General features: G+C 43.8%; 1 protein-coding gene across 1 annotated transcript in view; it reads right to left on the bottom strand.

Moving 5' to 3' along the window:
* Positions 1-26787, bottom strand: part of cdc73 (cell division cycle 73, Paf1/RNA polymerase II complex component, homolog (S. cerevisiae)) — a 472921-nt gene that overhangs the window by 380870 nt on the left and 65264 nt on the right. Inside the window, exons 8-9 of the mRNA XM_070887326.1 lie at positions 21413-21511; positions 18614-18692 (exon numbers count right to left, since the gene is read on the bottom strand). Of these exons, the coding sequence (XP_070743427.1) occupies positions 18614-18692; positions 21413-21511 (178 nt within the window). The remainder of the gene's footprint in view (positions 1-18613; positions 18693-21412; positions 21512-26787) is intronic.

Genomic DNA, 26787 nt, shown 5'->3' on the forward strand with positions numbered 1-26787 from the left:
TCCACCACCGAGGTTAGGCTGACTGGTTTCTAATTACTCGGTCGATCCCTTTCTCCCTTTATAAACAAAGGTACAACCTTAGCAGTCCTCTGGCATCACATCGGTAGCCAGAGAGGATTGGAAAATAATGGTCAGAGCCTCTGCTACTTCCTCTTTTGCTTCTCAGCAGCCTGGGTTACATTTCATTTAGGCCTGAGGATTTATCCACATTCAAAGCTGCTAAACCCCTTAAAACTTTCTCTTTCTCTATATTTATTTCACCTAATATTTCACATTCCTCCTCCCCGATTGCAATGTCTGTGTCGCCCCTCTCGCGAAAACAAACGCAAAGTATTCATTAAGAACCATACCCACGTCTTCCACCTCCACATACAGATTACCTCTATGGTCTCTAATAGGCCCTACTCTTTCTTTAGTTATCCTCTTGCTCTTCATGTTTATAAAAACATCTTTGGGTTTTCCTTGATTTTACTTGTCAAAATTTCTCTCTGCTTTCCTAATTTCCTTTTTAATTTCACCCGTGCACTTTCTATACTCCTCTGGAGTTTCTGCAGAACTGAGCCCTCGATATCAGTCATAAGCCTCCCTTTTTTTTCTTTCTCCTACTCTGTATGTCCCTTGACATCCAGGGGGCTCAAGATTTGTTAGTCCCACTCTTTTTCTTTAAGGGAACATACTTGCTCTGACCCTCAAGATCTCCTCCTTGAATGCCTCCCACTGCTGACACTGATTTACCTTTGGCTAAATCACATCTCAGCTTAGTAAAATTGACATTCCCCAATTGAGAACTTTTGTTCCTGGTCGATCTTTGTCCTTTTCCATAACTACCCTAAATCTAACTAAATTATGATTATCAACACCAAAATGCTCTCCCACTTCCCAGCTTCATTCCCTCAAACTAAGTCCTGAACCACTCCCTTGTTTGTTGGGCTTGCTACATATTGGCTTCCTCTATAGCTTTTGCACTAATTCTATCCCAGTTAATATTGGGATAGTTGAAATCCCCTATTAATGCCCTATAGTTTTTGCACTTCAGAAATGTGCCTACATATTTGCTCTTCCATCTCCCTCTGATTGTTTGGGGATCTATAGTACACTCCCAGCAGTGTGATCGCCCTTTTTTGTTCTTCAATTATATAGAAGCATAGAAAATATGTACAGGAGTAGGCCATTCAGCCCTTCGAGCCTGCACCACCATTCAATACCATGGCTGATCATGCACTTCAGTACCCCATTCCTGCTTTCTCTCCATACCTCTTGATCCTTTTAGCCATAAGGGCCACATCTAACTCCCTTTTGAATATATCTAACGAACTGACCTCAACAACTTTCTGTGGTAAAGAATTCCACAGGCTCACAACTCTGAGTGAAGAAGTTTCTCATCTCGGTCCTAAATGGCTTACCCCTTATCCTTAGACTGTGACCCCTGGTTCTGGACTTCCCCAACATCGAGAACATTCTTCCTGCATCTAACCTGTCCAAGCCAGTCAGAATTTTATATGTTTTTATGAGATCCCCTCTCATTCATCTAAATTCCAGTGAATATTAGCCTAGTCGATTCAGTCTTTCTTCATATGTCAGTCCTGCCATCCCGGACATCAGTCTGGTGAACCTTCGCTGCACTCCCTCAATAGCAAGAATGTCCTTCCTCAGATTAGGAAACCAAAACTGTAGTCAAGGTGTGGCCTCGCCAAGGCCCTGTACAACTGCAGTAAGACCTCCATGCTCCTATACTCAAATCCTCTCGCTATGAAGGCCAACATGCCATTTGCCTTCTTCACCGCCTGCTGTACCTGCATGCCAACTTTCAATGACTGATGTACCATGACACCCAGGTCTCGTTGCACCTCCCCTTTTACTAATCTGTCACCATTCAGGTAATAATCTGCCTTCCTGTTTTTACCACCAAAGTGGATAACCTCACATTTATCTACATTATACCGCATCTGCCATGTAGTTTCCCACTCGCCTAACCTGTCCAAGTCACCCTGCAGCCTCTTAGCATCCTCCTCACAGCTCACACTACCACCCAGCTTCGTGTCATCTGCAAACTTGGAGATATTACATTCAATTCCTTCGTCTAAATCATGAATGTATATTGTAAATAGCTGGGGTCCCAGCACTGAACTTTGTGGTACCCCACTAGTCACTGCCTGCCATTCTGAAAAGCAAATTCATATGGCCTCATTTGATGATCTTTCTAACATATCATCTCTCCTCACAGCTGTGATTGTTTCTTTAATTAATACTGCAACTACTCTCCTTTTTTTATTCCCCTCTCTGTCCCGTCTGAAAATCTTGTAACCAGGAATATTGAGCTGCCATACCCGTCCTTCTTTCAGCCATGTCTCAGTAATTGCTACAGCATACTCCCAAGTGTTTATCTGTGCTCTCAGCTCATCTGCCTTATTCCTTAAGACTCCTTGCATTTAAATACATACCATCTAGCACTGCCAAACTCCCTTGTCTATTTTCTAGCCTTTGTTTCCTCTGCCTTCCAAATCCACTTTCTAATTTTCTGCTTTCCAATTCCAGCTTTGCTTCCCCCGCCCCCTCGAAACCTTCTGAATCTACTCTCAGGTTCCCATCCCCCTGCCAAGTTTAAACCCTCCCCATCAGCACGAGCAACACCCCCCTCCCCCCACCACCCCCCCGCCCCCGCCACGTTCTGTTGAGGTGCAACCCTTCTGGCTTGTACAGGTCCCGCACCCGCAAAAACGGTCTCAATGACTCTGGAATCTAAAGCCCTCCCTCCTGCACCATCTCTCCAGCCACATATTCATCTGCTCTATCCTCCTATTTCAGTACTCACTAGCACGTGGCACCAGGAATAATCCGGAGATTACTACCTTTGAGGTCCTGCTTTTTAATCTCTCTCCTAGCTCCCTAAAATCTTCCTGCAGGACCGAGTTGGAAATCGGTGGTTAGTGATGTGCCACAGGGATCGGTGCTGGGACCGCAACTGTTTACAATATATAGATGACCTGGAAGAGGGGACAGAGTGTAGTGTTACAACATTTGCAGATGACACAAAGATTAGTGGAAAAGCGGGTTGTGTAGAGGACACAGAGAGGCTGCAAAGAGATTTGCATAGGTTAAACGAATGGGCTAAGGTTTGGCAGATGGAATACAATGTTGGAAAGTGTGAGGTCATCCATCTTGGAGGAAAAAAAAACAGTAAAAGGGAATATTTGAATGGGGAGAAATTACAACATGCTGCGGTGCAGAGGGACCTGGGGGTCCTTGTACATGAATCCCAAAAAGTTAGTTTGCAGGTGCAGCAGGTAATCAGGAAGGCGAATGGAATGGAATGTTAGCCTTCATTGCGAGAGGGATGGAGTACAAAAGCAGGGAGGTCCTTCTGCAACTGTATAGGGTATTGGTAAGGCCGCACCTGGAGTACTGCGTGCAGTTTTGGTCACCTTTCTTAAGGAAGGATATACTGGCTTTGGAGGGGGTACAGAGACGATTCACTAGGCTGATTCTGGAGATGAGGGGCTTACCTTATGATGATAGATTGAGTAGACTGGGTCTTTACTCATTGGAGTTCAGAAGGATGAGGGGTGATCTTATAGAAACATTTAAAATCATGAAAGGGATAGGCAAGATAGAGGCAGAGAGGTTGTTTCCACTGGTCGGGGAGACTAGAACTAGGGGGCACAGCCTCAAAATACGGGGGAGCTAATTTAAAACCGAGTTGAGAAGGAATTTCTTCTCCCAGAGGGTTGTGAATCTGTGGAATTCTCTGCCCAAGGAAGCAGTTGAGGCTAGCTCATTGAATGTATTCAAGTCACAGATAGATAGATTTTTAACCAATAAGGGAATTAAAGGTTACGGGGAGCGGGCGGGTAAGTGGAGCCGAGTCCATGGCCAGATCAGCCATGATCTTGTTGAATGGCGGAGCAGGCTCGAGGGGCTAGATGGCCTACTCCTGTTCCTAATTCTTATGTTATGTTCTTATTATCCCTCTTTCTACCCATCTCGAGGGCAAGTGCTTGCCTTGCCAGTGACACCCACAACACATGAATGAATAAAACAAAAAGCAAGGAAATGGTAAAGCAAAAGATGCTAAAATTAGTAAATCGTGGGAAATTATGAACTGAAAGTAGAAAAATACCTGCAGAGACCAAGTCCAAAAAGATCAGTGGCAGGTGAAAGGCTTGCTGAGCTGGGAAGGACAGTACCAAACCTGTGTGGCCGCATCTTTACCAGACAGAGTGACCGATTGATAAAGCCACGGGTCAGCGACCAACCGTCTCGGGTGTGTCATTTGAGCAAGCCAGTGCGAAGGGCACCCATTGATACTAGAACTAACCCAGTCAGCCACCAGGATGCCAGGTGACAGTCCCCTAAATGTGTCACGGTGCACCTGTTAAATCCACTGGCATCAAGGCTGCCATCAGTGGGTGCACCAGTCACCTGGCCTAGGTGATTGATTTTCAGTTCAGCAATGGGCACTTCTGAGGCACTCCATTCAGATCGGTTTTGCTCTAGTGTTCCGAGTCAGATTTGGAGGACCCCTTAAAACCTTCTCTCGGCCCCTGGTTTCCAAGTTTCGTGTTCTACAAACTTTGAAATGATGCCCTGTATACCGAAGTCTAGGTCATTAATATACATCAAAAAGAGCAATGATCCCAAAATCGACCCCTGTAGGACACCACTGCACACTTCCCTCCAGTCTAAAAGACAACTGTTCACCACTACTTTCTGCCGCTTCGATAATTTGCTACCCACGCAACCACTGCCCCTTTAATCCCAATTTTACTAACAAGTTGATGGTACTTTATCAAAAGTCTTTTGAAAGTCCATGTACATAACATCAACCGCACTACCCTCATTAAACTTCCCCATTACTTCATCAATGAACGTAGATCCTGGGAATCAGATTGTACAAAACTTCTTAAAATGCTTCTGAAAATTTCATTCAGGCACCTTTTTCTGTAGTAACCAAATGTTCTAATGTCTAAAATAAGGTTTTAAATTTTAAAAATAAAATATTTCATAATAACATGATTCATTTATCCACTGAAAGTTTTCACATGAAGGCCTCAGCCTCAAACCTGGGCTTGATATTTTTGCCAAGACCACTGACCGAGCTGAATTGAGTTATGCAGTATGAGCATTTACGGTATATTTAATTTCCTAAGATGCACCTGTGTTGTTTGATCAGATACGTTGCTGTAATATTTTTCTTCAGCTTCTTAAACGGTCTGATGAATTGTTTTTCCTAATATTTTTGAAAAAGGAAAATTTCAAAACCTTAAATTGATAATATGTAGAGTTTTCTTTTTTAAAAAAAAAGAGAGCTTGCGTCAGTGTGTGTGTCAAAAAAATGACTACCAATTATACAGGTGCAGTGCCCTGAATCCGGAACCCTCGGGACCAAGGCAGTTCCAGATTTTGCATTTTGTTGAATTTTGGAATGTCTTTCTGACGTCACGAATCCAGAAACACCCGAGCCCAGGTTCGGGTATTTCCGGATTTCAGAACGCCAGAAAGGACATGGGGGGGTAGGTGCTTGCCGGGCAATGAAGTTGTCGGGGGGGGGGGGGGGGAGGTGGTGGCGCTCCCCGCCGAAGTGCTCGGGCGGGGCCCCACCGCGGAGGAGCTGGTCGGGCGGGGTCCCACCGAGGAGGAGCTGGTCGGGCGGGGCCCCACCGAGGAGGAGCTGGTCGGGCGGGGCCACGGAGGCCTTGAGGTAAGGGCAGTGGCGGCGAGGCGAGTCCCGAGATCGGGCAGCGGCGAGGCGAGGGGCGGTGATGCCAGGCCCGAGGTCAGGCAGCGGCACAACTCGAGGTCAGCAGGGTTGGCGGGTCCGGATTCCAGACAACCCTGTCACCAATCGGTCCAGAGTCCGGAACATTCCGGAACTTGGACGCTCAACCTGTACACCATTTGTGACTTTTATGTTCTATCAACTTCAGAAAACTGTACCTTAAGAGATGGGCAAAGCACGAGAGATGGGGAAGTGTGAGAGAGATGGGTGGGAAGGGGAGAAGAGGAGAGAGAGAAAAAGAGAGAGAGAGAGAGAGAGAGAGAGAGAGAGAGAGAGAGAGAGGGAGAGAGGGAGAGAGGGAGAGAGGGAGGGAGGTTTAATTACAGCATAACAAGTTTACATAGACAGTTTTCATTACAATGTGCACATAACAGAAATATAAAAATACAAGCAGTATTCATGACTTTAAAATCGGAACTTAATTACATCTGCAAAGCTTTCATTCAATTATTCTGCACCCTCTAACCCAGCTTCACCTGAAGACAACAGAAAAGTGAGCAATTTACAAATCAACAAGAGACACCATATCATGAGCAGCTCCAAAAACTTCAGTATATCAGATCTAAATCTGGCACCCATCTGATGTTTCCGACAATGATGTAGGGGAAAGGAGATTGGGGGGGGGGGGTGGGGGGAAAGGAGATGGAGGGGTGGGGGGAAGAAAGGAGATGGGGGGGGGGGGGGAGAAAGGAGATGGGGGGGGGGGGAGAAAGGAGAAGGTGGGGGGGGGGGAGAAAGGAGAAGGGGGGGGAGAAAGGAGAAGGGGGGGAGGAGAAAGGAGAAGGGGGGGAGGAGAAAGGAGAAGGGGGGGAGGAGAAAGGAGAAGGGGGGGAGGAGAAAGGAGAAGGGGGGGAGGAGAAAGGAGAAGGGGGGGAGGAGAAAGGAGAAGGGGGGGAGGAGAAAGGAGAAGGGGGGGAGGAGAAAGGAGAAGGGGGGGAGGAGAAAGGAGAAGGGGGGGAGGAGAAAGGAGAAGGGGGGAGGAGAAAGGAGAAGGGGGGGAGGAGAAAGGAGAAGGGGGGGAGGAGAAAGGAGAAGGGGGGGGAGAAGAAAGGAGAAGGGGGGGAGGAGAAAGGAGAAGGGGGGGGAGGAGAAAGGAGAAGGGGGGGGGGAGGAGAAAGGAGAAGGGGGGGGGGAGGAGAAAGGAGAAGGGGGGGAGGAGGAGAAAGGAGAAGGGGGGGAGGAGGAGAAAGGAGAAGGGGGGGAGGAGGAGAAAGGAGAAGGGGGGGAGGAGAAAGGAGGAGGGAGAAGGAGAAGGGGGAGGGAGGCTGAACGGGCCGGGCCCGAGACTTCGGGCAGGGCCCGTCCCCAGCACCAGATTTACAAGTAGGTGGCGTTGGGTCGGGTCGGGGGGGTGGTGGTGGGAGGGAGGTCGGTTCGGGTGAGAGGAAGGGGGAGGTCAGGTCGGATCCAGTCCGGGGGGGGGGGGGGGGGGCGTGAGTCGGGTCGGGTCCGGAGGCGGGGGGGCGGGAAGCGGGCAGCGGGCGTCGAGTTGGGTCGGGAGGAAGCAGGTTTCGGGCGCCTGGAGCTACTGCACTTGCGCGCCCACTGTAGCGCGCATGTGCAGTGGTCCCGGCACTGTTTTCAGCGCAAGGGCCTGGCTACGCCCCCTACAGCTCCTGCTGCGCCACGCCAAGGGCCAGAGGACCTGCACGAAGTTGGAGAATCTGAAGGGTTTTTTTAAGGCGCACTTTGTGGCGCGAGAAACGGGCGTCCAGGTCGGGACTGCGCGTACATCAGCCTGACATCGGTGGTGAGCAAAATGTTGGAATCAATTATTAAAGATGTAATAGCAGTGCATTTGGAAAGCAGTGACAGGTTCGGTCCAAGTCAGCATGGATTTATAAAAGGGAAATCATGCTTAACAAATCTTCTGGAATTTTTTGAGGATGTAACTAGTAGAGTGGACAAGGGAGAACCAGTGGATGTGATGTATTTAGACTTTCAAAAGGCTTTTGACAAGGTCCCACACACGAGATTAGTGTGCAAAATTATAGCACATGGTATTGGGGGTAATGTATTAACGTGGATAGAGAACTGATTGGCAGACAGGAAGCAAAGAGTAGGAATAATGGGTCCTTTTCAGAATGGCAGGCAGTGACTAGTGGGGTACCGCAAGGTTCAGTGCTGGAGCCCCAGCTATTTACAATTTACATTCTTGATTTAGACGAAGGAATGGAATGTAATATCTCCAAGTTTGCAGATAACACTAAACTGGGTGGCAGTGTGAGCTGTGAGGAGGATGCTAAGAGGCTGCAGGGTGACTTGGACATGTTCGGTGCGTGCACAAATACATGGCAGATGCAGTATAATGTCGATAAATGTGAGGATATCCACTTTGGTGGTAAAAACAGGAAAGCAGATGATTATCTGAATGGTGACAGATTAGTAAAAGGGGAGATGCAACGAGACCTGGGTGTCATGGTACATCAGTCATTGAAAGTTGGCATACAGGTACAGCAGGTGGTGAAGGCAAATGGCATGTTGGCCTTCATAGCGAGGATTTGACTATAGGAACAGGGAGGTCTTACTACAGATGTACAGTGCCTTGGTGAGGCCACACCTTGACTACAGTTTTGGTCTCCTAATCTGAAGAAGGACATTCTGGTGAACCTTCGCTGTACTCCCTCAGTGGCAAGATTGATGCCCGGGATGACAGGACTGACATATGAAGAAACATCGAAACATAGAAAATAGGTGCAGGAGTAGGCCATTCGGCCCTTCTAGCCTGCACCGCCATTCAATGAGTTCATGGCTGAACATGCAACTTCAGTACCCCATTCCTGCTTTCTCACCATACCCCTTGATTCCCCGAGTAGTAAGGACTTCATCTAACTCCTTTTTGAATATATTTAGTGAATTGGCCTCAACAACTTTCGGTGGTAGAGAATTCCACAGGTTCACCACTCTCTGGGTGAAGAAATTCCTCCTCATCTCGGTCCTAAATGGCTTACCCCTTATCCTTCTACTGTGTCCCCTGGTTCTGGACTTCCCCAACATTGGGAACATTCTTCCTGCATCTAACCTGTCTAACCCAGTCAGAATTTTAAACGTTTCTATGAGGTCCCCTCTCATTCTTCTGAACTCCAGTGAATACAAGCCCAGTTGATCCAGTCTTTCTTGATAGGTCAGTCCCGCCATCCTGGGAATCAGTCTGGTGAATCTTCGCTGCACTCCCTCAATAGCAAGAATGTCCTTCCTCAGGTTAGGAGACCAAAACTGTACACAATACTCCAGGTGTGGCCTCACCAAGGCCCTGTACAACTGTAGCAACACCTCCCTGCCCCTGTACTCAAATCCCCTCGCTATGAAGGCCAACATGCCATTTGCTTTCTTAACTGCCTGCTGTACCTGCATGCCAACCTTCAATGACTGATGTACCATGACACCCAGGTCTCGTTGCACCTCCCCTTTTCCTAATCTGTCACCATTCAGATAATAGTCTGTCTCTCTGTTTTTACCACCAAAGTGGATAACCTCACATTTATCCACATTATACTTCATCTGCCATGCATTTGCCCACTCACCTAACCTATCCAAGTCGCTCTGCAGCCTCATAGCATCCTCCTCGCAGCTCACACTGCCACCCAACTTAGTGTCATCCGCAAATTTGGAGATACTACATTTCATCCCCTCGTCTAAATCATTAATATACAGTGTAAACAGCTTGGGCCCCAGCACAGAACCTTGCGGTACCCCACTAGTCACTGCCTGCCATTCGGAAAAGTCCCCATTTACTCCTACTCTTTGCTTCCTGTCTGACAACCAGTTCTCAATCCATGTCAGCACACTACCCCCAATCCCATGTGCTTTAACTTTGCACATTAATCTCTTGTGTGGGACCTTGTCGAAAGCCTTCTGAAAGTCCAAATATACCACATCAACTGGTTCTCCCTTGTCCACTCTACTGGAAACATCCTCAAAAAATTCCAGAAGATTTGTCAAGTATGATTTCCCTTTCACAAATCCATGCTGACTTGGACCTATCACGTCACCTCTTTCCAAATGCGCTGCTATGACATCCTTAATAATTCATTCCATCATTTTACCCAGTACCGATATCAGGCTGACCGGTCTATAATTCCCTGTTTTCTCTCTCCCTCCTTTTTTAAAAAGTGGGGTTACATTGGCTACCCTCCACTCAATAGAAACTGATCCAGAGTCAATGGAATGTTGGAAAATGACTGTCAACGCATCCGCTATTTCCAAGGCCACCTCCTTAAGTACTCTGGGATGCAGTCCATCAGGCCCTGTGCATTTATCGGCCTTCAATCCATTCAATTTCCCCAACACAATTTCCCGACTAATAAGGATTTCCTTCAGTTCCTCCTCCTTACTCGACCCTCTGACCCCTTTTGTATCCGGAAGGTTGTTCGTGTCCTCCTCAGTGAATACCGAACCAAAGTACTTGTTCAATTGGTCCGCCATTTCTTTGTTCCCCGTTATGACTACCCCTGATTCTGACTGCAGGGGACCTACGTTTGTCTTTACTAACCTTTTCCTCTTTACATATCTATAGAAACTTTTGCAATCCGTCTTAATGTCCCCTGCAAGCTTCTTCTCGTACTCCATTTTCCCTGCCCTAATCAAACCCTTTGTCCTCCTCTGCCGAGTTCTAAATTTCTCCCAGTCCCCGGGTTCGCTGCTATTTCTGGCCAATTTGTATGCCACTTCCTTGGCTTTAATACTATCCCTGATTTCCCTTGATAGCCACAGTTGAGCCACCTTCCCTTTTTTATTTTTACGCCAGACAGGAATGTACAATTGTTGTAGTTCATCCATGCGGTCTCTAAATGTCTGCCATTGCCCATTCACAAAGGCTGGATCGACTCGGCTAATATTCAGTGGAATTTAGAAGAATGAGAGGGGATCTCATCGAAACATAAAATTCTGACAGGATTTGACAGGTTAGATGCAGGAAGATTGTTCCCGATGTTGGGGAAGTCCAGAACCAGGGGTCACAGTCTAAGGATCCGAGCTAAGCCTGTTAGGACTGAGATGAGGAGAAACTTCTTCAGAGTTGTGAGCATGTGGAATTTTCTACCACAGAAAGTTGTTGAGGCTCGTTCATTAAATATATTCAAAAGGCTGCTAGATGTGGCCCTTATGACTAAAGGGATCAAGTGGTATGGAGAGAAAGCAAGAATGGGGTACTGAAGTGCATGATCAGCCATGATCATATTGAATGATTGGTGCAGGTTCGAAGGGCCGAATGGCCTACTCTTGCACCTATTTTCTATGTTTTTAGGTTTCTATAATTGGGGGGTGAAACTGGTCTTGTGCGGTGGCACAAATCTGGTGATAACGAAATGGAGCCCAATTTTCTTTTCTGCTTAAAGAAGATCTGCTAGCGTGTAAAACAGGATGCTGATTTGCTACTGCGTGGTTTCTGCCACCTCCACTGATCAATTTCACCCTCGAAGTCTACACTATTTCTACCTCGACTGAATACTAATTCTGCAAATTTATTATAGAACCATTGGGCCGTAAATTGCGGTGCATACGATGTGCGCACGCACCCAAAGAGACCCCGCAACTTCCAGACTTAGGTATGTGAAACGCATGCGCCTAAACCGAGAAATTGCAATCTTTGACAGATCACGCATCTCCCGGGAGAAGGGCCTTCGCAAGTGGAAAGCAAACCAAGGCCTGCTTTTTCCAGCGTAAGATTTTTTTAAAGATAGGGGAAAAAAAATGTATTACTTAGTTTTATGTTTAAAAACCTTGTCCATGTAGATAAGTTTATGGTTAACATGATTAAAACATTTTTTTAATTCAAAATAATGTTTTTTTTTATAAAACATTGAGTTGAATTGAATTTCTATTACTTTTTTGTTCTTTTTATTTATGTGCGCGCTTTTTGTTTTTATGGGTATTCTCATACTACATTGTGATTGATGGTCCAGGCCCACGTGATCCCAGGAAGCGCTTACACTCCTGGGATGCATGGGCCTCTGCGCTGGACTGCGCAGCTAGGCCTGGGACCCAAAGTCTACGTTGGAGCAGGACAACCAGGTACTTTAGGATTTGTATTTGTGATCGGAGGTATCCGCCCGCGGAAGCCTCCGACCGAGATTTTTGGTCCATTGAAACTTGCAGCACAGGAGGTGGCTATTCGGCCCATCATGCGTGTGTTGGCTCTTTGAAAGAGCTGTTGTACTTGGACCCACATCCTTGCTTTTTGTCCATAACCCTGTTAAGTCCCTCATCCTCAACTCCCTTTTAAAATGATTATGGAATCTGTTTGCATTATCTTTTCAGCTGGTGTTCTCGATCCCGAAAACACTTGTGAAAAAAAATTCTCATCTCCCTCTCGATCTTTTTCCAATGATTTTGAATTTATGACCATTAGTTATTGACCCACTCGCCAGAGGAATTATTTTTTCTTTATTTGCACTATCAAAACCTATCATTGCGAAACCCTCTATTAGGCCACCTCTTAAATTTCTGTTCCAAGGAAAACAGTTCTAACTTTTCCAACCTCTTCTCATTACTGATGTCCCTCATCCCTGGTAACATCCTAGTAAACCTCCTCTGTATCATTTCTAAGGCCTTTATATCTTTCCTGAAGCGTGGTGCCCAGATTTGTCCAGAATACTCCAGCTGAGGCCGAACTATTGATTTATAAAGTGCTAGCATGATCTCTTTGCTTTTATCTTCTATTCCTCTATTTATAAACCCAAGTAACCTACATCCTTTTAACCACCTTGTCAACCTGCCCTGCCACCTTTAAGGATGTGTGTACATGGACACAAAGGTCTCTGCTCATCTGCACTATCCTCATCATGATCTACTACTTTGCCAAGTTTCGTATCATATGCAAACTTTATAATGCAGTTCTCTACACCAGAGTCGAGGTCGTTTATGAAAATTGCAAAGAGTAGTGGATCCAAAACAGACCCTTGGGGAACACCACTGCAAGCCACCCCCCAGTCTGAAAAACATGCATTCACCACAACCCTTTACCTCCCATCACTGAGTCAATTTTGTATCCGTACCTCCACTTTCCCATTAATTCTATGGGCTTTCATCTTCTTAATAAGTATCCTATATGGCACTTTATCGAATGCCTTCCGAAAGTCCATATACATAACATCTACTACACTATCTTGATCAACCTTCTCTATTACCTCATCAAAGAATTCTATCAAGTTAGTCAGACATAATTTACCTTTAACAAATCCATGCTGGCTCTTCTTGATTAACCCATGTCTTTTTTAAATGTTTATTTAGTCCCTTCCATTAACTCCCCCACCACCAAGAAGACAAGAAATAGGAGTGGGAGCAGGCCGTGTGGCCCCTCGAGACTTCTCTGCCATTCAAGATCAAGGCTGAACCTTTACACCAACTCCACTTTCTCCATGGAGAGGTTACTTGCCTCATTGCAGTTCTGCAGTCTGTATGGTGGAGTGGTCCAAACATCATCAGTACAAATTGAATGGAGGAGTCAAAGAATTATAAATTATGTTTCACTAATAGACCATAGAATAACAAGCTACCTCTCACACTATTTTCTATGTAACAGGATGTAATCCAGTGGCTCAAACCTATCCTCATATCTTGGAAGTAGGCAATGGTTGCATGGGGGCAAGTAATCCATTCAGAAATTGAGGGGGATAGGAAAACGAGAGGAAATAGTGACTTAAATTTGAATCAGGACATATTAATAAAATGAAAAAAAAGTCTTCTATCTACTGGCTAAGGGTCATTGTGATCCATCATAACTAAGCTCTTGGTGGACTTGGCCCATTAAAATGTGCACAATGCAACAGCAATTTCACTCAAAAGCAAGGGGGGGGGGATCACAATAATGCAGCAGGGCATGTTCTTGTACATTAGAACATAAGAAATAGGAGCAGGCTTAAGTCATTTGGCCCATCGAGCCTGCTCTGTCATTCAATAAGATCATGGCTGATCTGATCATGGATTCAGCTCCACTTCCCTGCCTGCTCCCCATAACCCTTTACTCCCTTATCACTCAAAATCTATCTCCGCCTTAAATGTATTCAATGACCCAGCCTCCACAGCTCTCTGGGGCAGAGATTTTCATAGATTTACAACCCTCAGAAGAAATTTCTCCTCATCTCAGTTTTAAATGTCCGGCCCCTTATTCTAAGACTATGTCCCCTAGTTTTAGTTTCCGCTGAGTGGAAATATCCTTTCTGCATTCACCTTGTCAAGCCCCCTCATTATCTTGTATGTTTCGATAAGATCGCCTCTCATTCTTCTGAACTCCAATGTGTATAGGCCCAACCTACTCAACCTATCTTCATATGTTAACCCCCTCATCTCCGGAATCAACTGAGTGAACCTTCTGTGAACAGTCTCCAATGCAAGTATATCCTTCCTTAAATACGGAGATAAAAATTGTATGCAGTACTCCAGGTGTGGCCTTACCAATACCCTGTACAGTTGTAGTAGGACTTCTCTGCTTTCATGCTCTATCCCCCTTGCAATAAAGGCCAACATTCCATTTGCCTTCCTGATTACTTACTGTACCTGCATACTAACTTTGTGTGTTTCATGCACAAGGACCTCCAGGTACCTCTGTACTGCAACACTTTGCAATTTTTCTCCATTTAAATTGTAATTTGTTTTTCTGTTTTTACTGCCAAAGTGGATAAACTCACATTTTCCCACATTATACTCCATCTGCCAGATTTTGCCCACTCACTTAGCCTGTCGATATCCCTCTGCAGATTTTGTGTGTCCTTCTCAGTTTACTTACCCACCCAACTTTGTATCATCAGCAAACTTGGCTACATTACACTCAGTCCCTTCATCCAAATGATTAATTAGATTGTAAATAGCTGAGGACCCAGCACCGATCCCTGCGGCACCCTACTAGTCACTATTTGCCAACCGGAAAATGACCCATTTATCCCAACTTTCTGTTTTCTGTTAGTTAGCCAATCCTCTATCCATGCTAATATATTACCCCCAACCCTGTGAACTTTTATCTTCTGCAGTAACCTTTTATGTGGCACCTTATCAAATACACCACGTCTACTGGTTCCTCCTTATCCGCCCTGCTTGTAACAACCTCCAACAACTCCAGCAAATTTGTCAAACATAATTTCCCTTTCATAAAACTATGCTGGCTCTGCTTGATTGAATCATGCTTTTCCAAATGTCCCACTACTGATTCCTTAATAATGGACTCCAGCATTTTCTCAACGACAGATGTTAGGCTAACTGGTCTATAGTTTCCTGCTTTTTGTCTGCCTCCTTTTTGAAATATTGGCATTACATTTGCGTTTTTCCAATCCGCTGGGATCGCCCCAGAATCCTAGAAATTTTGGTAGATTACAACCAATGCATCCACTATCTCGGCAGCCACCTCTTTTAAGACCCTAGGATGTAAGCCATCAGGTTCATGGGACTTATCTGCCTTTAGTCCCATTATTTTACCGAGTACTACTTCAGTAGTGATAGTATTAAGTTCCTCTCTCCCTATAGCCTCTTGATTATCCACTATTGGGATGTTTTTAGTGTCTTCTACTGTGAAGACTAATACAAAATATTTGTTCAATGTCTCTGCCATTTCCCTGTTCTCCATTAATTATTCCCCAGTTTCATCCTCTAAGGGACCAACATTTACTTTAGCCACTCTCTTCTTTTTTTAATGTAGCTGTAGAAACTCTTACTATCTGTTTTTATATTTCGTGCTAGTTTAGTTTCATAATCTATCTTCCCTCTGTCATTTTTTTAGTTGTTCTCTGCTAGTTTTTAAAAGTTTCCCAATCCTCTGGCTTCCCGCTCGTCTTGGTTATATTGTATGCCCTTGTTTTCAATTTGATACCCTCCCTTATTTCCTTAGTTAGGCATGGATGGTTATCCTTTCTCTTACAGTATTTCCTTCTCATTGGGATATATTTATGTTGTAAGTTATGGAATATCTCCTTAAATGTCTGCCACTGCTCATCAACCGTACCATACTTTCATCTATTTTCCCAGTCCACTTTAGCCAACTCTGCCCTCATACCTTTGTAGTCTCCTTTATTTAAGCTTAGGACCCTGGTTAGAGAGCCAACTTTCAAACCCTCCAACTGAATTTGAAATTCAATCATGTTATGGTCACTCATTCCGAAAGGATCCTTTACTACGAGATCATTTATTAATCCTGTCTCATTACACAGTACCAGATCTAACATAGCCTGCTCCCTGGTTGGTTCCGCAATGTACTGTTCAAGGAAACTATCCTCGATACACTATGAGCTCTTCCTCAAGGCTGCCCTAGCCAATTTGCTTTGTCCAATCAATATGAAGGTTAAAATCACCCATGATTATTTCCATTCCTTTATTACAAGCTTCCATTATTTATTGATTTATACTCCGTCCAACTGTGTAGCTTCTGAGGCTGATGCTCAGGTACATCATTGGGACAGCATGGAAAAAGGTTCAATATATATCTGGCTTTGGTATGCATGATCTGGGAGTGCTTGATACAGACCTTGGATAGAAAGCAAGCTCCATTGCAACACGGTCACTGCTCACCTTCATGAGCAGAAAAATTAGATGATGCATTCAGGGATTTTACCTGAACACTGGTTTCAAGTTGGCTACTTTTTCTTTTGTTCAAAACTGCTCTTTGCTCCTGCCAAACATGTTCAAATGATCTCCTTGCTTGTAAACTTTTTTAATCATTTTAAGCGTGGTCTTTCTGGTCAATTTCTGTGTGTATTTGATGTTTATTGCTTCATAATTCATTAACTCCTTTACTATAGCACTTGGATTTACTCTCCATTTGGCAGTGTTACAGAACCAATGCAAAGCCTTTTTCCTGTAACTCATTATACAGGTGTCAAACATAGTAGTTATATAAAGGGTATGTTATACTAAGTGCCACTGCAATCAAATAGCTGCTCCTGAAGGTAGAAAAGACTAAATGATTTTCAATTTCTTAAATAAACGTCTGATGGGATTTGAACTTGCATTCTGGACTATTAATTCAGCCTCTGGAATACAAATCCAGTAACATAACCACTACAGTACCGTAGCTATTTTGGGGTACGGTAGCATTGTGGTCAAATCCCACCATGGCAGTTGGGGAACTTAAAATCAGTTAATTAAATAAATCTGGAATAAAAAGCTAGCATCAGTAATGGTGACCATGAAACTACCAGATTGTTATTAAAAACCCATCTGGTCCACTTACGGCCTTTAAGGAAGAAAAACAACCGTCCTTATCCGGTCTGGCTTGTGTGTGACTCCAGAAACACAGCAATTCGGTTGATTCTTATCTGCCCTCTGAAACGGCCACTAGCAAGCCACTCAGTCATATCAAAAAACTGCTACGATGGACTGCAGCAGTTCAAGAAGGTGACTCACCACCACCTTCTCAAGGGCAATAAGGGATGGGCAATAAATGCTAGCCTTGCCAGTGATGCCAACATCCCATGAACAAATAAATACATTTTTAAAATCTTAAATAAGCAGAATTAGTTTGTTACAATGAATCGAGTTTCTACATAATTAGTTATTTTACATCAGGGACAAGTATTAATGTGCCCAAATTCTAAATAACTGATGTTAAAATATTAATGTAAGATGCCTTCTGCAGCAACTGTTGGACATTCTAATTTACGCAATATTGTCAGATTATTTTGTTAAGCAACAGCAACAAGCAATTCAACAAGCCAACTGTAGAATTTTACCTGGTGGACAAGAAAGGAATTAAAATAGCAGATATATCATGAAATGCTGAAGTGATTTTCACTCATTTACTACAAGATATTAAAATGACAGCAATTTTTCTATAAAACTGACATGCTTGGCTACATCTCGTCACAAACCTGTTTTTGAGAGACTCATTAAACCTTTCTATATATTTCATTAAGTGCATGATTCATGAAAAAAAACAAAGACCGTTTTTTCTTGTCAACTTGTGTATTAAATACAATTATGAATGCAAATTACCTTGGATGAGAGTTGCCTGACATAAGAACATAAGAAATAGGAGCAGGAGTAGGCCATATGGCCCCTCGAGCCTGCTCTGCCATTTAATAAGATCATGGCTGATCTGACCATAGACTCAGCTCCACTTCCCCGCCCGCTCCCCATAACCCCTTATCGTTTAAGAAACTGTCTGTTTCTGTCTTAAATTTATTCAATGTCCCAGTTTCCACAGCTCTGAGGCAGCAAATTCCACAGATTAACAACCCTCAGAAGAAATGTCTCCTCATCTCGGTTTTAAATGGGCCGCCCCTTATTCTAAGATCAGGCCCTCTAGTTCTAGTCTCCTCCAACATTTTCCCAACCACAGATGTTAGGCTAACTGGTCTATACTTTCCTGCTTTTTGTCTGCCTCCTTTTTTTTTTAAATAGAGGCGTTACATTTACAATTTTCCAATCTGCTTGGACCGCCCCAGAATCCAGAGAATTTTGGTAAATTACAACCAATGCATCCACAATCCCTGCCACTACTTCTCTTAAGACCCTAGGATGCAAGCCATCAGGTCCAGGGGATTTATCTGCCTTTAGTCCCATTATCGTATTGAGTACCACCTCCTTAGGTGATAACTAAAAGATTCTTGCAGCTTTTACACATTATCTGTCTACACTATAAACAAACTATTGAATACCACAGCACTTTGAGTTTCCAATTTATATTTTAAAAAATAAACATTACTACTTTATTTTAGTTTTAGTTTCACTGCTGAATAGATTTTACATAGTCACAGTCATTTCTTTGACCATCACCTGTTACACTGCTAATTCATTCAACGGAGAGCCTAAATATTTCTGTGCTGCCAAAAAAAATCTACAGGGTCACTACACTTTTCTTTTTTGGGGGACCCGGAACGGGGGGGGGCACATTTAAGAGCAATGAATATTTACCTTCCTTCTTTGCAAATCTTTCCTGATCATATCTGTTGTATGCTGCTGGAATAGGCTGTTTATTTCGCAGTGCTGGGTCCTGCAACATACAAAAATTGGACTTTTTGTGAAGAAAGCATCATAAAATCTTTTTTAAATGGAATATAAAATACACAGGAAAAAATACAAGTGGAAGACATTTAATGATTGGCGATTAAAACTGAGCAAGGAACCACTCAGCAAATGCACAACCATTATTTGGATATCAATACAAAACTGCATTTTATACTTAACAGCCATCTGCCACCATGAACAATAGTTTAAAAGAGACAGTTATATACAGTATCAGATACTTAACCAAATATAAAGGAATTAACTAATCTTTTTGGATGCACAAATCATCACCATGTTTCCTGTGTCAAATTAGGAATGTTATTATTTTACTTCCCATGCCTATTCACAAAAACTATAGGGTTGCATTTACCTATTCCTTTCCATCAAAATGGGTTACAATATTTCATAAGGGAAAGTGTCAGTGAACAACAAAGGCACTTGTAAATACCATAACAGTTAAGATGCTGATACATGTACACTACCAACAGATGGAGCACCAATACAGGTATTATCAGAGAATCTTATAGCACAGGAGGAGGCCATTAGGCCCGCCTGAAAGAGCTGTCCAATTTAGTCCCACATCCCAGCTTTTACCCCATAACCCTGTAAATTAGTCCTCCTCAAGTGCATATCCAATTGCCTTTTGAATGTTACTATGAAATCTGCTACCACTACACTTTCAGGTAGTGCATTCCAGATCTTAACCCCATGTGGAAATACTTTCTCCCTAGTTGCTCTATCAAAACCCCTCATCATTTTGAATACCTCTATTAGGCCTCCCCTTAATCTTATCTGCTCCAAGATGAACAATCACAGTTTCTCCAATCTCTCTACGTAACTGAAGTCCCTCGTCCCAGTTATCATCCTGGTAAAGTTCCTCTGTAACCTTCCCAAAGTCTTGACATCCTTCTTAAATTATTTGAAGCAGAGCCCGACACTGAGCAGATGTCCTGCAAACAGGATTCTAACTTGCACAGAGAAACGCTACTACACTTGGGGCTCCAACGCTTTAACCACTCAGCCATATTTCAACATAAAGGGCCCAAGTTTCGGCCTCAGTTGCTCCTGATTTTTTGGAGCAACTGGTGTAGAACAGAGTATCTTAGAAATTCGAATTCTCAGCATTTAGTTTGCCCCCGTTCTAGTCAGTTAGAACAGTTTCACTTTGGAACAGAATTTTTTTTTTTCAAAAGGGGGCGTGTCCAGCCACTTACGCCTGTTTTCAAAGTTTCGGCAGTGAAAACTTACTCCAAACTAACTTAGAATGGAGTAAGTGAAGATTTTTGTACGCTCGAAAAAACCTTGTCTACACTTTAGAAAATCAGGGGGGGGGGTTTAAAAGGAAGTTTACAAACATTAAACACTTCAGTTTTACAAATAAAGAGGCATCATCAGTAATAAATGATAAATACATCAATAAATCAACCAATAAATCAATCAAAAAAAATTAAGTAGTAAAACATTTTCTACTTACCAACTACAGCACCGGGAGCCCTCCAACAGCGGTTCCGACCGCACGGGTGAGGAAGGGAGGGAGCGCGGGTCGGGTCGGGGGGAGGGGGGGGCAGAGGGAGGTCAGGTTGGGTCGGTTCGTGTCGGGGGCAGGAGGAGGGAGGTCAGGTCGGGTCCGGGTGGGGGTGGGGGGGTCAGGAGCGCGGGTCGGGGGTGGTGGGAGGGATGGGGGTCGGGAGCGCGGGTCGGGTCGGGGGGGGGGGGGGGGAGGGAGGGAGAGGGAGGTCAGGTCGGGGTGGGGGGGGGGGGGGGGGGAAGGTCGGGGGGCGGGCAGGTCGGGTCCAGTCCGGGAGTCAAGTCGGGTCAGGAGGAAGCAGGAGCTGGGCGTGGGAGGCAGCCTTATGCGCACATTCCCAGTGAGGCCATTCGTCCAGGGCTAAGGGCTGCGTGCTTCGGGCCCCTCCCACAGAGTTTTGGGCGCCTGGAGCTACTGCACATGCGCGCATGTGCAGAGGTCCCGGCACTGTTTTCAGCGCAGGGACCTAGCTCCGCCCCCTACAGTTGGTGCTGCGCCGCGCCCGACTCAAGAGGACCAGCAGGGAGCCGGAGAATCTGTAAGTTTTTTTTAGGCGCACTTTGTGGCGCGAAAACGGGCGTCCAGATCGGGGCTGCGCCGTTCTAGGCGCGGCCCGAAACTTGGGCCCAATATACTGGAAACACTCGACAGGTTAGTCCGCATCTGTGAAGAGAACAATTTCTACCCCCAGTGTGTCCAAATAACTTTTACTGAATGTGGCCCGTGCCAAGTGCCAGGATGTTGGATGAGGTTCACCATGAAAATTGAGTTGGACACCCCTGTTCTAGAGTTTAAGGAAAAATGTGCTGTTGAGAATATTAAAATACATGAAAAATGTTCTATTATTCTTACTATTCCACATCCTGTGCATTTGCATCAATTGTTTGCACAATATTTTTGCTTAAGAAAAGTGATTTATACAAGTTAATATGAGTAGCAATTTATTTAATTCAGCAAATCATGGAGATTTTTTTTTAAAAAGGAGAGGTGGCATGTGCATTTCTGTATTCTCAACTTGCAACTAATTTTCTCAGTTTAGACGTGAGAGGAAGGAGGTAGGGTGGGGAGTCTACAATCTTCAAGAACAAAACAATCCCAAGAAACAGCAGTTCAGCAAGTCAAACACAATACATTTTATTCCTCCTTAAAAAAGGGAGAGAAAAAAAAACTGTTCTTACCGGTTGTATTACGTTTTGTGGGGGTCTCTGTTCTGGTGCTCGTCCTTCTTCCCTGGCTTTTACTGATTGTAAAATTGCAAATATATTCTTGGAAAAATTCTGAGGGAGGGAAAAAATTTTATAATCAGCAGCACTAGAACTTTTATTAAGTGAACATGGAATACAGTGGCATGACCTGCATTTTTCATACATTTCTCACACAAAACTGATGCCCGTGAACTCGAAGAATAGTTCATAGAAAGGTAGTTACGGTTCTGCATAAGTAATAATTAATCTGAATTTTCAGCATGCTGCATACTGCCACCTTGTGTGGACAAATAAGGAATATCGGGATTTAGACAATGCTTTCTTTGACAGATTTTCAACTTAAACATTTGATTAAAAACACAAAACTAGCATATTGCAGCCAAATGTTCCCTTTAAGCCACACTGCCACTCTCTGGACCTCCTGAACAGCCGGCTCTTCAATGCGAAAAAACACGCGTGTGGAATTTTGAATGGGCTGCGTACCCCAAAAAAATTAACAGGAACACTGATTACAGCTGCTGTGTAAATAAGTGCATTAATAAGAGCTGGAAAGTGCACATGAATTAAGGATTTAAAAAAATAATCAGTTATATCTGTATGGGAAGGTAGTGGTGACCTGATAGGAGTTCAAGATTACTGCGATCAAGAGGACTTTTTGCAGCTGCTTCTGGGAGGATAGTGGTAACTTCAGAAAAAAAGCTAGATACAGCAGTCCAGCCCCATTACATCAATGCTTATCTAACTTAACTCAGAAAACAAGAACAGCAATCTATACATAGGTACTTCAGGGTCACAGTGAAAATGTAACTGGTTACACCATTTAAGCACAACTGTCAAGTAACTCTTTTTAGTCAGCTTTAATTTTACTCACCATAAGCACAAGAATTATGCTGCTTATAAAAACTAGACAAGTGCGGAAACACGGACTGACATTATATTTTGATAGGAACATCTCAGGAACTATGTGACAAAAATGGTTAATGGTCAATTTCTATACTACAACTAGCCATTTCCAGTCACACTGCTGAGACCATGCTTATATATAAAGTATACCCAGGTATGCCAAGCAAAGGATTATGCTCAATAGATTGCTTCATATCGGTGGAATTACTGATGTCAATATTATACGACCATGGATTTCAAAGGCTTATAATCAATCATCATATATTTTTTTAAACATACCAATAACATGTGGGAGAAGCAAAATCAATTTGAAAGTAATGAGCGCATTTGACATGGAAAGTGCAGTCATTCAATCCTTCTCACATAATCCACAATTGTCCTTGCTCAACTATCCATTTCAATTTAAGGTAAATTTATCAGATTATATTTAACAGAAATTGGGAATACCCAAGTGATTCATGAACGCAATTGGTAAACTTAAAAAATGATTACTGCACAACCTAATCAGGGAAGCCGCAGAGGTGGCGCACATCTTAATCTGGCAATACTAAAATGATCCAGGTAAGATAATGGAAATGGAAATCATGGCATCATAGCAGCTATGGAATGATCAAGTTCATCATGATCGAAGAGTCAGAAAAATTGCAGATTAGGAGCCAAGTATATCATTTTTAAATGGCTAACAAAGAAAATGAGGGGACAGTTTAAGCAAATTAACTGGGCAAGGGGGGGGGGGGGGGGGGTGGCGGTGGGCGGTAAGGCTTGTTCAACAGCACTTCAGCAGCGGACAAGTAGAATACTTTTAAACACAATGCTGAGCATGGGGATAATTATAAACAGAACAAACAAATTAAATCAGAAGCATGAGAGAGGAAGAACAACCTCAACAATTCCTGCTGGGAGGAAGGTGAGGGACACTCGGATAAATATACGAACATACAAAAACATATTAAAAGGATGATTGGATGAGCAGAGGGTGTAAAGAAGTATGTGCAAAAAAAAAGCAGAGCTTTATTGATAAGTAAAACAGATCAATAAGAAATTCTCAGTATTATAACAGCGAGAGGGTGGAGAAGTCTAAAAGATGCCAATGGAGCTGAAACCTTGGCTAAATTAATATATTTAATGATTAGTTACAAATTGAGCATGCTTCAGCTATTTTTTCTACTGCACAGTATAAAAGGTTGCTACCAAAGGGGGCCTACAATTCATAAAGTGAAATGTGAGCTTACATGCAAAGTAATTCTAGGGCTGACCAATAAACCATTAACAAGAACATAAGATATAGGGCTCAAGATGCCCCACCCCCCTGCAAAAATGGTGCATCTCAGAGTTCCACCGACTTTCTGGAAAAAAAAGTGCGCCGAAAAGTTAACTTACAATTCTGGCCGATACTCGGGTCTTCTTCAGCCGCCGCATGGCGCAGCAGAATATATGAGGGGGGCGGAGCCAGGTCCCGGTGCTGAAAAATGTGCCGGGACCTCTGCACATGCGCACTAGAGTCTCTGCAGGCTGTGTGGGAGGGGCCCGAAGCACACCCTTCCCCCCCACCAGCCTGCCATGTTGAACCTTCTCCCTCCCTCCGTTCAGATGCCATCAGCCTAGCCTCCTTCCCATTCCTAGCTCTGGCCGAAGGGCTTGCCAGTGCGTTGTCCCGTACCCTGACCAAAGGGACTCCCGCACCGGTCGGGGCGGGCCTGCTGTGGATCTCTTTCCCCCCCTCCCCTCCCCCCGTTAAGATGCCACGTTCACCACCCTCGGCCCACTACATTGAGCCCTCTTCCCCCGTTCTTCCCCCCGCCCCACTGTTCAGATGCCACGTTCTCCTGCACCTATCCCACGCCAAAGGGACTCCCGCACGGCCAGCCGCTGCCGAGTTTAGTTGAAGGTAGGATTTACTTCAGTTCTTTATTTTTTATTGAATGCTTATTACTTTTTGTGTTAGTTACTTGCGCCGATTCCTTAACTCTAGGTAAGGTTTTTCTGTCTGGACAGAAGTGGCAACATACGCTGGCCTAAGTTAGTGTGGAGCAACTATTTGCTGGCCAAACGCACTTAAATGGCCAAAACAGGCGTTAGTGGTTGGGAACGCCCCCTTTTGGAAAAAAAAACTAAACTTTAAAAAAAACCTAACTCTCACTTACACTGGTGCAAATTAAATGGCCAGAACTGCAACTAAAAGGATACTCCAGAAAAAGCAAGTTGCTCCAAAAAAAATGGAGCAACTCCTGAGGAAATTTGGGCCCTTTGGAACAGGAGTAGGCCTTATGGCCCCTCAAGCCTGCTCTGCCATTCAGTAAGATCATGGCTGATCGGATCATGGACTCAGCCCCCACTTCCCCACCAGCTCCCCATAACCTCATCGTTTAAGAAACTGTCTATTTCCGTCTTAAATTTATTTAATGACTCAGCTTCCACAACTCTCTGAGGCAGCAAATTCCACAGACTTACAACCCTCAGAAGAAATTTCTCCTTATCTCTGTTTTAAATGGGCAGCCCCTTATTCTAAGATCATGCCCTCTAGTTCTAGTCTCCTCCATCAGTGGAAACATCCTCTCTGCATCCACCTTGTCAAGACCCCTCATAATCTTATACATTTCGATAAGATCACCTCTCATTCTTCTGAATTCCAATGTGTAGAGGCCCAACTTACTCAACCTTTCCTCATAAGTCAACCTCCTCATCCGCAGAATCAACCTAGTGAACCTTTTCTGAACTGCCTCCAATGCAAGTATATCCTTTCGTAAATGTGGAAACCAAAACTGCACGCAGTATTCCAGGTGTGACCTCACCAAAACCTTGTATAGCTATAGCAAGACTTCCTTGCTTTTATACTCCATCTCCTTTGCAATAAAGGCCACGGTACTATTGGCCTTCCTGATCACTTGCTGTACCTGCATACTATCCTTTTTAGTTTCATGTACAAGTACCCCCAGGTCCCGCTGTACTGCGGGACTTTGCAATCTTTCTCCATTTAAATAATAACTTGCTCTTTGATTTTTTTTCTGCCAAAGTGCATGACTTTACACTTTCCAACATTGTACTCTGTCAAATTTTTGCCCACTCACTTAGCTTGTCTATGTCCTTTTGCAGATTTTGTGTGTCCTCCTCACACATTGCTTTTCCTCCCATCTTTGTATCATCAGCAAACTTGGCTATATTATACTCAGTCCCTTCTTCCAAGTTGTTAATATAGATTGTCAATAGTTGGGGTCCCACCACTGATCCCTGTGGCACCCCACTAGTTACTGGTTGCCCACCAGAGAATAAACCATTTATCCCAACTCTGTTCTGTTAATTAGTCAATCCTCTATCAATGCTAATATATTACCCTCAACCCCGTGAACTTTTATCTTGTGCGCTAACTTTTATGTGGCACCTTGTCAAATGCCTTCTGGAAGTCCAAATACACCACATCCACTGGTTCCCCCTTTATCCATCCTGTTTGTTACATCCTCAAATAATTCCAGCAAATTTGTCAAACATGACTTCCCCTTTATAAATCCATGATGACACTGCCTGACCGATTTTTGCTTTTCCAAATGTCCTGCTACTGCTTCTTTAATAATGGACTCCAGCATTTTCCCCAAGCACAGATGTTAGGCTAACTGGTCTATAGTTTCTTGCTTTTTGTCTGCCTCCTTTTTTTTTTTAAATAGGGGCATTACATTTGCAATTTTCCAATCTGCTGGGACCTCCCCAGAATCCAGGGAATTTTGATAAATTACAACTAATGCATCCACAATCCCTGCCGCTACTTCTCTTAAGACCCTAGGATGCAAGCCATCAGGTCCAGGGGATTTATCTGCCTTTAGTCCCATTATCTTATTGAGTAACACCTCCTTCGTGATTGAGTTAAGTTCCCCCCCTATAGCCCCTTGACTATCCACTGTTGGAATATTGTTAGTGTCTTCTACCATAAAGACTGATACAAAATATTTGTTCAGAGTTTCTGCCATTTCCATGTCTTCCATTACTAATTCCTTGATATCCAAGGGACAAACATTTACTTTAGCCACTCTTTTCCTTTTTATATACCGATAGAAACTCTTGCTATCTGTTTTTATATTTTGCGCTAGTTTACTTTCATAGTCCATCTTCCCTTTCTTAATCATGCTGCTTGTAAGCTTACTGAAAGCAATTCCAAGTGCCTCCATCTCCTGGTCTCTTATGCGATGGACTAGCAACATTGACAGACTGTATACCTCAGGCTATAAATTACAAATCAGGTTTATTAATTAAAATTAAGCAGAAGCAAGATCACACTAGATTACAGCAAAACAATGTCCATTTCAAAAATAGTAAGAATGAATCTTTGATCATTCTCATACTTGAAATAAAAGCCTATGAAGAAAGGTTTATACATCAACTCCGATATTGAGTGCTCCAATGGAGCCCCAGCTCACCAATTGTCGAGGAAAGCAGAAATTCATTACAGAAATCTT

This window comes from Pristiophorus japonicus, chromosome 8, assembly GCF_044704955.1.
Source record: "Pristiophorus japonicus isolate sPriJap1 chromosome 8, sPriJap1.hap1, whole genome shotgun sequence".
NCBI classification, from domain to species: Eukaryota; Metazoa; Chordata; class Chondrichthyes; family Pristiophoridae; genus Pristiophorus; species Pristiophorus japonicus.